Source organism: Callorhinus ursinus, unplaced genomic scaffold (assembly GCF_003265705.2).
Source record: "Callorhinus ursinus isolate GAN/ISIS: 27379988/994484 unplaced genomic scaffold, GSC_fseal_2.0 scaffold26, whole genome shotgun sequence".
In the NCBI taxonomy this organism is placed as follows: domain Eukaryota; kingdom Metazoa; phylum Chordata; class Mammalia; order Carnivora; family Otariidae; genus Callorhinus; species Callorhinus ursinus.
The window spans coordinates 8,085,799-8,101,050 of NW_027397088.1; the positions used below are offsets into that span (position 1 = coordinate 8,085,799).

General features: G+C 40.7%; 1 protein-coding gene across 8 annotated transcripts in view; it reads right to left on the bottom strand.

Annotated features, from left to right (window-relative positions):
• Positions 1-4,648: 4,648 nt before the first annotated feature.
• CAGE1 (cancer antigen 1) overlaps positions 4,649-15,252 on the bottom strand; it is a 54,034-nt gene continuing 43,430 nt past the window's right edge. For 6 of the 8 annotated variants that reach the window (XR_012373817.1, XR_012373815.1, XR_012373819.1 and 3 more), the window contains 3 exons: positions 8,631-8,700; positions 6,128-6,167; positions 4,649-4,731 (listed from right to left, as the gene is read on the bottom strand). Coding sequence is in view for 1 of the 8 variants with exons in the window: in XM_073877548.1 (XP_073733649.1) it covers positions 4,690-4,731; positions 5,901-6,016; positions 6,128-6,167; positions 8,631-8,700; positions 9,266-9,284 (287 nt within the window). In the remaining 7 variants the exon portion in view is untranslated. Of the gene's footprint in view, positions 4,732-5,900; positions 6,017-6,127; positions 6,168-8,630; positions 8,701-9,265; positions 9,285-15,252 lie in introns of all 8 variants that reach the window. The other 2 variants (XM_073877548.1, XR_012373814.1) reach the window with 2 other exon arrangements.

Consider the following 15,252-nt stretch of genomic DNA (forward strand, 5'->3'; position numbering starts at 1 on the left):
TTCCCTCTCCCCCTCCCCCCCAATAAATAAATAAAATCTTAAAAAAAAAACCTTAAAATATATATATTCTAATTGTTCTTCATGGAAGCTTGGCCTTGCTAAATACAAGAGGATCTGTGTTCAGTTTCACAACTCACCCCTGAGATACCATCATGAATTCATACTGACTCCTAGAGTCCTTTGTAAACATTTCAGAGTGGAGCTGCTAGGTTTGAATTACATATGTCACTTGCTCATATCCAGAGTTGTGTTTCTGTAGGCCAATATCACTACCTTTTAAAGAGAGACATAATATGCAAAATATTTACATTTTTACAATAATATTAACACAGTCCTATAATTGTTCTTAACGTAACATGACTATGAACTCAGTTCTCACAACAGCTATTATGGAGGAGCCGGGTCTTGAACCTAAATCTTATGATTCTGTGGTGAGGGCTCTTTTTCCTGTAGCATACTGTCTTCCGTGTGCTGTAGTTTATTTATTTTTTTTTAAAGATTTTATTTATTTATTTGAGAGAGAATGAGAGATAGAGAGCATGAGAGGGAAGAGGGTCAGAGGGAGAAGCAGACTCCCCGCTGAGCAGGGAGCCCCATGTGGGACTCGATCCCGGGACTCCAGGATCATGACCTGAGCCGAAGGCAGTCGCTTAACCAACTGAGCCACCCAGGCGCCCCTGTGTGCTGTAGTTTAGAGAAGAGTGTGCTAAATACCATTAGAAACTCTCAGGTAAAATAGAGGAGGGGCACCAGGCTGGCTCAGTCGGTAGAGCCTGTGACTCTTGATCTTGGGGTTGTGAGTTCGAGTCCCACGTTGGGTATAGAGATAACTTAAAAATAAAACCTTTAACAAACAAACACAAATAAATACGCTTTCAGATGAGTGTGACATTTAAATTAGGCCTTGAAGGATACAAATGTGTTAAATATGAGGAGCTGGTTGGTGGGGGTGGAGAAGGGAGGAAGTTTAGTTGAATTAGGGCAGGGAAGGTCATCCCCAGAAAAGGTAACAAGATGGGCAAAGTAGTGTGGGGCCAGAGCATGTAAAGCAATAGATGTGGGACTACAAAGTAAGAATTTGCAACCATGTCCTTAAAATGTAATTCAGTAAATTATGATACACACACACACACACACACACACACACACAAACTCCACGAAATATTATACAGCCTTTAAAAATGAGACTGGCAATATGGAAAAACATTCATCAGAAACACTATGGGCGCCTGGGTGGCTCAGTCGTTAAGCATCTGCCTGCGGCTCAGGTCATGATCCCAGGGTCCTGGGATCGAGCCCCGCATCGGGCTCCCTGCTCCGCGGGAAGCCTGCTTCTCCCTCTCCCACTGCCCCTGCTTGTGCCCCCTCTCTCGCTGTGTCTCCGTCTGTCAAATAAATAAATAAAATCTTAAAAAAAAAAAAAAAAGAAGCCCTATGAGTTGAGATGCCTGGTTGGTTAAGATCAAGTGCTTTGTAAACTGTCAATCATTTCTCAGAAGGTATAACAGGGCGTGAAAAGAGAGCAGCCATGATAGCTTTAGAGGGGAAGAGGACTGCAGGCAGGATTTTTTTTGGGCGAGAGCAAGAATTCAGTGATGAGTTACAAACTAAAGGTGGGAGAGAATCAAAACAATTGGTGGGGCAAGTCCTGAAGAAGATGCGATGGGTCAGAATCACGGGAGCGAGGAACTAGAGGGAAGGAGAACGAAGTGGAGATAAAAACATTGTGAGGCAGAGAGGAGATTGTACCTCCTTGTCATATCCTGTGGTGAGAGCCAAAGCTTTGCTCTGTGAAGGCAGAGGCTGTGCCTATTTCAAAACTTCGCTTCTCCCCTGCAGCCTCCAACTGCAAGAAGAGAGTGAAGCTTTCAGCCATGAGCTCCCACTTCCACGGCACAGCCCCTGGCTGCCTTGAGCATGCCTGTCCTGATCTCCTTTCCTCCAGGCTCAGCGGAAGAGGTGTCCCTGTTCCTATGAGGTGCTGGTGAATCGAGTCTCTCTTTCCTCCCCTGAGACCTTGACTCATCAATTAACCCTGCTCATCCCTTGATCTTTTTAAAAAATTTTTTAAAAGATTTTATTTATTTATTTGACAGAGACAGCGAGAGAGGGAACACAAGCAGGGGGAGTGGGAGAGGGAGAAGCAGGCTTCCCGCTGAGCGGGGAGCCCAACGCGTGGGGCTCGATCCCACAGGACCTGAGCCGAAGGCAGACACTTAACAACTGAGCCACCCAGGCGTTCCATCATCCCTTTATCTTTAGTCCCTTCCCTGGCCACTGGATCTTTCTCTGCATATATTTAATGGCTTCTTAAATATCTGCTGGATGTTTCACAGCAACCTCACACTCGTGCTATCTTTCTCTGCAAACCAGCTGTCCCTCTTGTGTTCTCTACTTCAGTTAGGAGGACACACCCAGAACCCTGCTGGGCTTTGACACACCCAGAACCCTGCTGGGCTTCCCAGGCTCCTCTGTCCTCACCCCTGCGGTTAAACAATTCCCAAATCCTTTTCACTTTACCTCTGACATTGCCGGACATCCTTATCTTCCTCTTTATTTTCACTGCCATGATTTCAGTTTCTGGTATCACTTTTCCTTGCCTGGAGCACTGTAGCCATATCTCAACAGGTGCTCCTGGTTCTGGCATCACCCATCATCAACCTACCCTTTACAGCACTTTTAGGGTGATCTTTCAAAATGCATATCTGACCACATCACTCCTCTACTTAAAATCTTTCAGAGCTTCTCATGAGGATAAAGTTCACATTTTTTGGCAAGGCAGTCAGTGCTATTCATGATCGTCTTCGTCACCTGCTATATGAAGAACGTGGGTTTATTATTTTTTTTTTTTAAGATTTTATTTACTTGTCAGAGAGAGAGAGAGGGAGAGAGAGAACATGCAGGGGAGTGGCAGGCAGAGGGAGAGGGAGAAGCAGGCTCCAGACTGGGCAGGGAGCCCAATGCGGGACTCGATCCCAGGACCCCGGGACCATGACCTGAGCCAAAGGCAGACGCTTAACCGACTGAGCCACTCAGGCATCCCAAATGTGGGTTTTAGGCACGACTTGTGGTTCAGGGGATAAAACACAGCACCTATCAGGCCTCCATGCTTTGAGTGTGCTCTTGCTTTCCCCTTCCATCTGTCTGGGGAATTTCCAGTCAGTGATAGATCTGGCTCAGGTGTCACCCTCTGTGGTTGAAATCTTCCCTGAGTTTCCCCGCACATAGTCCTGGGCCATTTCATCTATGCTTCTAGACCACCCTGGGCAGGTACACCAGCACCCCACTCTGGAACAGGTCTGTCTCCCTTGGTAGATGATGTAGTCCCTGATGATTTTTGCCTGATTTTAAATTGTGTCCTTGGCATCTAACACCGAGGCTGTCACATAGTTTATTGAAAGTCACTAAATGTGTACTGAACGAAGTGCAGGCTTAGACTCTGTATCCTTGAGTCATGTACCAAAAGAGGCACATTCATTTTGAGACTACCTGCGGGTAAAAGATCATAAATGTCTAATAATATACAAGGCAAACATAGCGCTTATGCACGCACTCCTGTTTGCAGACAACCTCTCTTAATCCTTCCTTTCCAACTGCCTCATCACATGGGTGTGCGGATTCCAGAACTGCATTAGCTGTCGTTATGTTCATATTTGCCTTTCTCCTACCATATTTTAATTTTCCTTAGAGGATCCCCTAAAACTATTAATAATTATCTTTTTAAACTTGAGTCACTTCCAAAACTTTCAGTGCTTAATTTTCTGAAACACAGCACTGTCACAGCTGCAACGGGCTGTGCATTTCTCATCGTTTGTCTTCAACAGTATTGCAATTGGCTGAATTTGTGAAGTTAAATTTTCTGTTTCAAAATTCACGTAAGATTTGTCTTACAGAATTCCTCAGCAAAAATGACAGTGATAATAATAGCTTTTATTTATTCAGCACTTCCTTCAAGGCCAGATATATATTCTCCCTGTATTTTCCTCTGGTATTTACCTGAGTAATTTAAGGGCAAATCTAATTTCAGTGAGCTAAAATCATTTCTTCCCTTCCAATAGTTGATTAAACATCTACCTCGCCATCCTGGCTCTGGGATTTATCAAAGGATAATATGTATGTATGTACATTTGTTTTCCTGATATATCTCACAAAGTCAGTTGTCACTGGTTCCTTTGTTTAAATTCAGAACTAATTCCTCAAAACTGTGTTAAAGTAGATTTATGAGGGTTACATCTCAGACCAGTCCTCTGCTTTCATCTGGGTTTTAATTCCAAAGGATTTCAGAATTAGTGTCTTAAAATTTGGTTGGTAGTAGGAAGAGCCTGCCTGCTTAGAGAGAAAAAGGATGTCCTGCAGGGGGGAACAAAAAGTTGAAATGAGATAAATTACTATTTTTACGTGTCATTAAAGGTTTGATAATATGGAAGTGCTATTCTGTGTGAATGAAAATAGACATTTGGAAAAGAAGCCACTGTATTCCCCTGTTTATGCTAAAGTAGACTATGTTTCATTGTTCACGGGAGTAAATTAGAAGAAAAGTAATCACATTTTTTGGAATGTAAAATTTCATCATTTATACAGATTTTAATGTATCATTTGTATGATTGACCTGGGTTCTATACTTGGTAATAATGACTCTGCTCCTGGATTGGTTGACAAAAACGATTAATGTTTAATCTTCAGTCCTGTTTAATTTAAATAATTTCTATTTCCTTCTAAGACATCTGGCATCTAAAAATGAAAGGAAAAAAATGTATCTTTAATTTTTAGGAAACACAGGCATTCAGTGACAGAACAGCTGATTCTTGATTCCATATGGAATTCTTGCTTACATATGCAATTCTTATTCCATAAACAGGTAATTCTTAAATACACATGGAAAAGGGGTACAACCTATAGATAGATGAACTTCTCAGATAATATCAATACTATATTTTAATAAATATTTTTGTTTGTTTTAACCTTTTTCCCATTAAGGAACGGGACAAGGAACAAGGATGGTTGAGTTTCATCTTCCTTGGTTTGGTTGCCAGCTGGCAGAATGAAGAAAAAGGAATAGAAGCAAGAATCTAAGTGATTCATGAAGTGACTTACCAGCACAGTATAACTAAGAATTGGTAGTATTAGTATTAAGGTATTCTCATAACTCGACTATTAGAACAGCTGAGGCTCAGTGAGGCATATAGAGACATGCCCTTTGACTGTACCCCTCTTCCACAAGGCTATGCCACTTATAAGCCATGGGTTTTCATGAATGCATACCCTTGGCCCAGGGTGGGACAAGGGCAACAGTGGCTGTATCTTCTATTAAGAATTAATCCAGCATGGGTAGCATTGGTCCTGGGTCCTGAGTCTGTCTAACACTGCCTCCTATTTCGTACCTATTATGGGATAGGTGCTTGGGAATACCAAAATGAATATGAGACAATCCCTGCGCTAAAAGGGTTCTAGTCAAGCTGGAGCTTGAGCTGGCAGGTAAGTTTGTGAGGTGGGAACTAAAATAAGGGGACACAAGGAATTGAGAGAGAGCATTCCTGGCAGGGGAAGCTGTATGGGCAATAACAGGAAGGCACAAAAATAACACAGCATGTTTGGAAAGTGGCAAGTGGTTAGATATGGTTGGGTGTATGATGGCGAGAAGGAAGCAGGGAATGAGAAGACTGGGGAGGAAGGTGAGGGCCAGCCCATAGAGGACCTTATATGCTGGGTTAGGGAGCTCCATCTGATCCAGAACGCAGTGGGGAACCACTGAAGGCTTTTATGTAGAGAAGGGGCATCATCCTGTTTGCTTCTGAAAGATCATGGTCTACTTGGTGGAGGATGGAAGGAAGGGGCACCAAACTAGAGGCAGAAACACCAAGTAGATGACCATCATAGGCCAGATAAGAAATAATGAGGACCTGACAGGAAGCAGTAGCTGCAGAGATGAAGTGAAGACACTGATACAAGGGAAATTTCAGAGGGAGGGCTTCCCAGTTACAGGACGTATGATGATCAGAGGCTGAAGAGGCCTCATCTGAGGACAGAAGGGAAAGCTAAGCTGAACATTCCTGATATTTAATCTTGTGCTACTGTCGAATTACGTGGAGATATAACATTCTTTATAGTGGTCATCAATATGACCTACCATGGTCAAGGACTTTGGATGATTTTCTAATCTTTTGGGCCTGTAGGAGAGAGAAAGAGAATGAGGTGAAAAACCGGGGTGGTGGCGGTGATGGCTAGAAGGGCTAAAACAGTGAACCTAGTAAACAAGGACACCATTATTTAATAAATTCTTGCCCTCGGTTGCAAGGAGAAATTACCACTTAGGATAGAACTCCGAGACCCTAAAAGATCAAGCTTTCCAGTGTGTGTAATAGGTGGATCAGTCTCATTGCAATTGAATAAACATATTGAGCCACAGTCTTACTATGTTTTAACATTCTCATGGATTTCTTTAGGATAAGATTCTGGCTCCTTGAAAGTGATAAAGAACTAGAGACAAAAAAAAAAAAAAAAATCTGAAAATTAATGTGCTGTGCTCGCTTCTATCTCCTTTTTTCCCGGTCTTCCACTCCTGAAGACCATTGGCACCAGGAGCATCATAATTCTGAGATGGTGCAGAGGTAGTCTAAAGCGCATTCCCATTGTTGAATTTACTGAGGTACATGGGAAGCTTCAAGGATGGTGGCTGAAGGCTCCTGTAAGTCTCCGGTTTTCTAAGGAACAGCCTTGATCAGCTAGAAAAGGCTTTGTGAGATCTTCTGCTCCAGCTCACCCTGGGCTTTAGAGCCAGTCTAAATCTATACAAAAGGGCCTCAAATCCATTGTATGATTGGCTAGGTATCAGTAAACAACTATCCGGACTAGTGAAATGTGTGAATTTATATGCTGATTTTCTTATTTTAAAATGATTCCGGGAAAAAATATTCCACCGTTTCTGTCAGCAACTGAGAGAAGATTCATAATTAGTTTAAATCAGCAATTACTGAGCATCTGTAATATGCCAGCCATCAGATCATATTCTTTCATATTAGGAAAAAAAACCCTCATAGTTAACCTATCACTTTGCAAATACTAGTCTAAATCTGCTAAGGGGGTTTAATTTTCAAAACATAGTTGTATTGCAAATGGTATGCTGAACATTCATGACTCATGACATAGTCAAAATGCAACTTTAATGTCTGCCTCCTGTTTCTACTTTAGACTTTCTTCACTCAGGGGAGCTTTTCCTTTGCCATTGGCTGAATATGAAACAGGCCCAGTGAGGTTTTATGCTTACTCTAAGATAAGGTCAGTCCTAACTGTGAAACATGCACACAATCTCAATTCGGTAAGCAGAATATCCAGTCTTAAATATTAATCCTTTAATCGTCATTCAAAGGTAGGATTTCTCATCCCCCTCTCTAAGCTAAGCCTTGTAGTTGGGTGGACACCACCTGCCACTGGAGGTCAATTTCCGCTCTCTCTTGGTTCTCCACCTTCTCCATTTGCAGGAGGAGGGAGAAGAAGTAAGGTGATAGGACATTTTTACTTGGCTTGGTGGCTTCAGAGTCTCTGGGCTTGGAAAGTAGCTTGGAAAGTAGCTAAGCTGATTCTCTCTTTGCGGAGCTTGCCATGGCGAGGGACCTCCGTCCTGTAGTTGCCCTTGACTGAGGCTGATGCATCTCTCTTCTGGTGGTCACTTGATACTCCTTCATCAGCCGCTAAGAATCTGGCATTCCCTTCCAGCCTCTTGCTGCTGGTGTCCCTCCAGGTGGCTTTGGGCAGAGCCCAAGATAACTCAACTCCCTCCTGCTTGGTTCTTAACAAACTGTCACACACATCTTTTGTCCTGGACAGACTCAGAGAAAACAGGCCCCTCTGTGGGACTACCACAGCTTGCTTTAGTTTTCTCAGGCATGGTGCATCACTGATCCCCTGTTTCCCAACTTTTAGGAAATGCAGATCAAAGTTCTCCAGGCTATCTTCTAGAAACCCTCTCGCCAGGCTTTAGATAAAAGAGGGTAGACTCATTTGGGGGCAAGGGGAGTCCATAACATGACGGATTCAAAGAAATTTCTTCTCCAGTCTTCCCTACTCTCTTTTTATATATTGGATCTGGCCAAGAGATATGAGTCATGAAACAGGTTCTTTGAAATTTCCTTCAGAAACTCTGCACACAGGGAAAACTCACTCTCACTTTAAGAACTGGCGACTGTTTTATTAACACCTCAAGGACTAGGCCACGAAGAACCCCATTTTAACATCCTGCTATGGTCTTAACCCCATAGGGTTTGTGCATATACCATGTAGCATCAAATCTACGGAAATAATGGATGGTAAGTTTAACATCAGTAAAAGAAAATCTGGTCATAAAATACATATATAAGCTGTTTTGCTGTAGACAAAAATCTTAGCTCATAATTTTTATAATATCTTCCTTAGAGGTGATTGTAAGTTCCATGAGGGCAGGTATTCTGGCTTTCCAATTCAAGTTCTACAAAAAACTTTTATGAAGCAACTATTTTATGCTAGGCAAAATACCAAGCACTTGCATATAGTTTATCTTAAATTAAAAGGAGAAAAGGTTTTTTGATGTATTATTTATATACTTATGTTTTAAAGTTAAAGACATTATTATTTAGAAAAAAAAGAGAAAAACTTACCGTGGTTTTTTTCTTGCTCTCTCTGGGCCTCCTAATTAAATCTTCCAAATGTTTATTTCTCTCTTCTAAACTGGAGGGAGAAACAATTGAATTTTATGACTAAAATTGACTTTTCTAAACATATTTTGTTGGACTCACTGGAGGATTTGAGAAGATAAATATAAATGGCAAATCTGGCTTTTTGTCAGAGTCTCTCATCCATCTACCTCACCATACGACAATTTGGGATTCTTTTTTTTTTTTAATATTTATTTATTTGACAGAGAGCACAAGCAAGGGGAGCAGGGAGAGGGAGAGGAAAGAGCAGACTTCCAATAGAGCAAGGAGCCCAACGTGGGACTCGATCCCAGGACACTGGGATCATGACCTGAGCCAAAGCCAGCCACTTAACCGACAGAGTCACCCAGGCACCCCGACAATTTGGGATTCTTTCCTAGCAACTCCAATAATTTAATCAGTTTCTCCCTTTAGGGGTTCCAGTAGTGAGGAGGGAAAGTAGACAGTAGTAAACCTATAAAGTGACAGTTCGATGTTTTATTCATTTACACAGACAGTGGGTAGAGAACTGATCCCTGGTTCCCTGATTCCCCACGAAGAAACCCACCCCGGGGTTGGGGGGGTAACGTGTTAAAAACACAGCCCCTGAACTGTGAGCTGCTTTAACATGGGGAAATGTGTAATAGTGTCATAGGAAGGATCATAGCATTCAGGTGCCTGTTAGAGATTTACTTGTGTTCTACTTTTATGGCTTCCAACAAAAGAGATAACAGCAGGTTCCCTTTTTGCCTCTAGGAGGGCAAATTCAATTAGAATGTCTCTTCCCAAACTTGCTTTCCCATCCAGGGACAGTTTGTTACTTTCCTGTGACTGCCGTAACAAATTACTACAACCTTGGCTTGGAACAACACATATTTATTCGGGAGGTCAGAAGTCTGAAATCAGATGCACTGGGCTAAAATCAAGGTGTCAGCAAGGATGTGCTCCCTCCAGAGGCTCAGGAGGAGTATTCTTTGCCTTGCCTTTTCCATCATGTCTGGCTGCAGTCCTAATTCCTTGGTGCCTGGCTGTCAGCACATCGCCTTTTCTGCCTGCTTGCTTGATCACATTGCCTTCTTCTGTCATCAAATTTCTATCTGCCTCCCTCTCACAACAACCATTATGACTGCATTTCCGGCTCCCCCGAATAATCCAGGATAATCTTGCCATCTCAAGATCCTTAATTTAATCACATCTGCGAAGTCCCTTTTGCCAGATAAGGGCACATTCTCAAGTTCCAGGGAATCGAACTTGGATCTCTTTGGGAAGCCATTACTCAGCCCACCACAGAGATAGGAAATCCTCTTGCAGGAGTCATCACCTCAATGCAAATGCCTATGGAAGAGTCAGGATACAGAAATACAATTGATTTTTGTATATTGATCTTGTGTCCTGCAACTTTGTTAATCTCTTAATAGTCCTAGTAGCTTTTTGTAGAATTCATCAGATTTTCTACACAGATGATCATGTCATTTAAAAAACAAATTCATTTTTACTTGTTCATTTTCAACTTGAATGTCTTTTCTTTCTTTCTGATTGCATTGGGTAGAACTTCCAATACAATGTGAATAGAAGTCTTATTTCTGATCTTGAAAAAGTATTCAGTCTCTCATTATTAAGTATGATTGAATTTTATAGGCTTTAAGGGCACTTGTCAGTGTCCTTTACATTAATGTATTAATGTAATACGTAGAAAAAGTACTTTTTCAATGGATGCTGTTCATCATATTGAATGAGTTCCCTTCTATTCCTAGTTCGTTTGGAGTTTGTATCAGGAATGGCTTTTGTGAAATGTTTTTTCTGTCTGATGATCACATGCTTTTTCCTTTTTAATTTTTAATATGTTGTCTTATGTTAATAGGATTACTTCACATAGAGCTGACTTCCCCCTTTCTTTTGCCCATATAAGGTAGTGTTCACAGGCTTCAGGGATTAGGACACGGATATCTTGTAGGGAGCCATTTTTTCTATAATTATTGTTCTGCCCTTTACTTTTACCTCTCCTTTTTCTCATGCCAACCGTTTTTCATTAAAAAAGAAAAAAAGTCAAAGAAAGACAATGGAATTATGACTATAAATAGAGCAGTGAACCATTGTTCACCTGATTCTCTGTGATCAGGGTATTTAAACCACGGATTCTAAGATTTTATTTATTTATTTGATGGGGGGAGGAGCCGTGGGAGAGGGAGAGAGAGAATCTCAAGCAGACTCTGTGCTGAGTGCGGAGCCTGACACAGGGCTTGATATCATGATCCTGAGATCAAGACCTGAGCCGAAACCAAGAGTCGGATGCCACCACTGAGCCACCCAGGCTCCCCCAATCCATGGATTTTTAATAGCATGTTCAAGCCAAGCAAATATTGTTGATCACCTTGTACTCAGACTATAATGGAATTAGGAAGAAAGGTTATGGATTTAAACTCTGGAATTAAAAAAAAAAATAAAATAAACTCTGGAATTTTCTGTGACTTCTGATTTGGTTTTGCATGGAAAAACATTTGTGGGGACTTCACGTGGGTAGAAACCAGAGTTGCTGTGAAAGGGCAGGAACTGTTGTCTGTGAATCCAGTATTGTCTGTAAGAGACATGGCCTTGGAGATATTCTTCGAGGACTCAGTGGGTACTCTATGGATGGTAAACAGTGAATACATTAATGTAAAGGACACTGACAAGTGCCCTTCAAGCCTATACACTACAGTCCATGATGGATAGACAATGAAATGGAAGATCACCAAGAATAACAAGGCAGCATGGCTGGAGAAGATGGGAGGCCAGGATAGGAAATGAACTGAGACTTTTTTTTACTACAACTTTCAACCCATTACTCCATGGATATTTTATTGTGCTTCACTTACTTATTCTTTAATCTTCCAATAAGGACAAACATATCTTCCCAAAGTTCATGCACATTTTTTGTAGGGAACTTTTGTTTGCCATCATAAATAGAATTTTAAAGCTTGTATTTATTTACAGTGTGTTGCTCATGTACAGAAATTCAATTGACTTTGGAACTTCTTCTTGTAATTGTCATTTTTACTAAAAATATCAATAATTTATCTGTAGATTGTTTTGGGCTTTCTGTGTAGGTAATTATATCATTGGAAAATAATGACAATTTTGTTACCTTCAGACCAATCTTTATAAGTTTTCTTTCTTTTTTAAAAAAGATTTAATTTATTTGCGAGAGAGAGAGCATGAACAGGAGGGGCAGAGGGAGAGAGAATCTCAATCAAACTCAGTGCTGAGCATGGAGCCCAAAGTGGGGTTCAGTTCCATAACCCTGAGATCATGACTAGAGCTGAAACCAAGAGTCAGATGCTTAACTGACTGAGCCACCCAGGCGACCCTACAATTTTTCTTTCTCTCTTTTTATGGCACTGGTGAGGACTGCTAGGGTACTGCTAAATAGAATTGGCAACAACCATGGGTTTATTCATCTTGTTCCTAATTTTTAGATGACATACTTGGAGTGTTTCAGTTGATTATTATATTGGCTTTGATTTTTGGGGGGGAAGGTGATGGGAACATAACTCTTAATCAAAAAGAAGACTCCCTTACTCGTATTTTTGTCATGAGCTCTCCAAAAACAAAAACAAAAACAAAACTTTTAATGTATACTGGTGTAGAATTCCTGAAACTACTGAAATATTTTCTCCCTTAATCATTTAATATGGTGGATTTTTAATAGACTTTCTAATGTTGAACCTTTCATTGCTATGATTAATTTGCTCAGGATGCACTGTTGTTTTTTTCATTGCTGGGTTCACTTTGTTTATAATTTTTGTTTAGGATTTTTGCATATTTATGATGAAATTAGCTTATCATTTACTTCTCAGGCTGTCCTTGTCTGGTTTTAATGTTAAGATTATGTTATTTTTCTATCTTTTGAAAGAATTTGCTTAAGATTGGGTTTATCTGTTTATTAAATGCTTGGGAAAAGTGTGGGGAAAAATTTCAAACAACTGCCTTATTTATTTATTTTTTTATTAACCTAAAATGTATTATTTGTTTCAGGGGTACAGATCTGTGATTCATCAGTCTTACACAATTCACAGCACTCACCATAGCACATACCCTCCCCAGTGTCCATCACCCAGCCACCCCATCCCTCCCACCCCCCTCCACTCCAGCAACCCTCAGTTTGTTTCCTGAGATTAAGAGTCTCTTATGGTTTGTCTCCCTCTCTGGTTTCATCTTGTTTCATTTTTCCCTCACTTCGCCTTTGATCCTCATCTTGTTTCTCAAATTCCTCATATCAGTGAGATCATATGATAATTGTCTTTCTCTGATTGACTTATTTCACTTGTTGAATAATAAGTTTCAAATAACATTTGAAAGCTGTTGCAAATGGCAAGATTTCATTTTTTTGATGGCTGCATAATATTCCATTGTATATATATATATACACTCCACATCTTCTTTATCCATTCATCTGTTGGTGGACATCTAGGCTCTTTCCACAGTTTGGCTATTGTGGACATTCCTGCTATAAACATTGGGGCGCACATACCCCTTCAGATCACTACATTTGTATCTTTGGGGTAAATACCCAGTAGTGCAATTGCTGGGTCATAGGGTAGGTCTATTTTCAACTTTTTGAGGAACCTCCGTACTCTTTTCCAGAGGGGTTGCACCAGCTTGCATTCCCACCAACAGCGTAGGAGGGTTCCCCTTTCTCTGCATCCTTGCCAACATCTGCCATTTCTTGACTTGTTAATTTTAGCCATTCTGACTAGTGTGAGGTGGTATCTCGTTGTGGTTTTGATTTGTATTTCCCTGATGCTGAGTGATGTTGAGCACTTTTTCATGTGTCTGTTGGCCATTTGGATGTCTTTTTTGGAGAAATGTCTGTTCATGTCTTCTGCCCATTTCTTGATTAGATCATTTGTTCTTTGGGTGTTGAGTTTGATAAGTTCTTTATAGATTCTGGATACTAGCCCTTTATCTGATATGTCATTTGCAAATATCATCTCCCATTCTGTCCGTTGTCTTTTGGTTTTGTTGACTGTTTCCTTTGCTGTGCAAAAGCTTTTTAACTTGATGAAGTCCCAATAGTCCATTTTTGCCCTTGCTTCCCTTGTCTTTGGCGATGTTTCTAGGAAGAAGCTGCTGCGGCTGAGATCAAAGAGGTTGCTGCCTGTGTCCTCCTTTAGGATGTTGATGGACTCCTGTCTCACATTTAGGTCTTTCATCCATTTTGAGTCTGTTTTTGTGTGTGGTGTAAGGAAATGGTCCAGTTTCATTCTTCTGCATGTGGCTGTCCAGTTTTCCCAACACCATTTGTTGAAGAGACTGTCTTTTTTCCATTGGATATTCTTTCCTGCTTTGTTGGATATTAGTTGGCCATAGAGTTGAGGGTCCATTTCTGGGCTCTCTATTCTGTTCCATTGATCTATGTGTCTGTTTTTGTGCCAGTACCATACTGTCTTGATGATGATATCTTTGTAACAGAGCTTGAAGTCCGGAATTGTGATGCCACCAGCTTTGGTTTCCTTTTTCAGTATTCCTTTGGCTATTCAGGGTCTTTTCTGGTTCCATACAAATTTTAGGATTATTTGTTCCAGTTCTTTGAAAAAAGTTGATAGTATTTTCATAGGGATTGCACTGAATGTGTAGATTGCTCTAGGTAGCATAGATATTTTCACAATATTTGTTCTTCTAATCCATAAGCATGGAACGTTTTTTCCATTTCTTTGTGTCTTTCTCATTTTCGTTCATGAGTATTCTATAGTTTTCTGAGTACAGGATCTTTGTCTCTTTGGTTAGATTTATTCTTAGGGATCTTATGGTTTGGGGTACAGTTGTAAATGGGATCGACTCCTTAATTTCTCTTTCCTCTGCCTCGTTATTGGTGTATAGAAATGCAACTGATTTCTGTGCATTGATTTTATATCCTGCCACTTTATTGAATCCCTGTATGAGTTCTAGCAGTTTTGGGGTGGAGTCTTTTGGGTTTTCCACATAAAGTGTCATATCTGCAAAGAGTGAGAGTTTGACTTCTTTGCCGATTTGAATGCCTTTTATTTCTTTTTGTTGTCTGATTGCTGAGGCTAGGGACTTCTAGTACTATGTTGAATAGCAGTGGTGATAGTGGACATCCCTGCTGTGTTCCTTACCTTAGTGGAAAAGCTCTCAGTTTTTCGCCATTGAGAATGATATTCACTGTGGGTTTTTTATAGATGGCTTTTATGATATTAAGGTATGTACCCTCTATCCCTAGCTGTGAAGAGTTTTAATCAAGAAAGGATGCTGTACTTTGTCAAATGCTTTTTCTACATCTATTGAGAGGATCATATGGTTCTTGTTCGTCTTTCTTTTAGTAATCAAAAAACTGCTCTAATATGCTTATGATAATTCCGATTTTCTTTCTTCCCTGAGTCGATCTGAAAATATTTTTTTTGTAGGGGCACCTAGGTGGCTCAGTCAGTTCAGGTCAAGGTCATGAGATGGAGCCCTGCATCAGGCTCTGCTCTCAGCAGGGGAGTCTGCTAAGGATTTTCTCTCCTTCTCCCTCTGCCCCTCCCCCCTGCTCACTCGCTTTTAAATAAATAAATAAATAAATAAATAAATAAATAAATAAAATCTT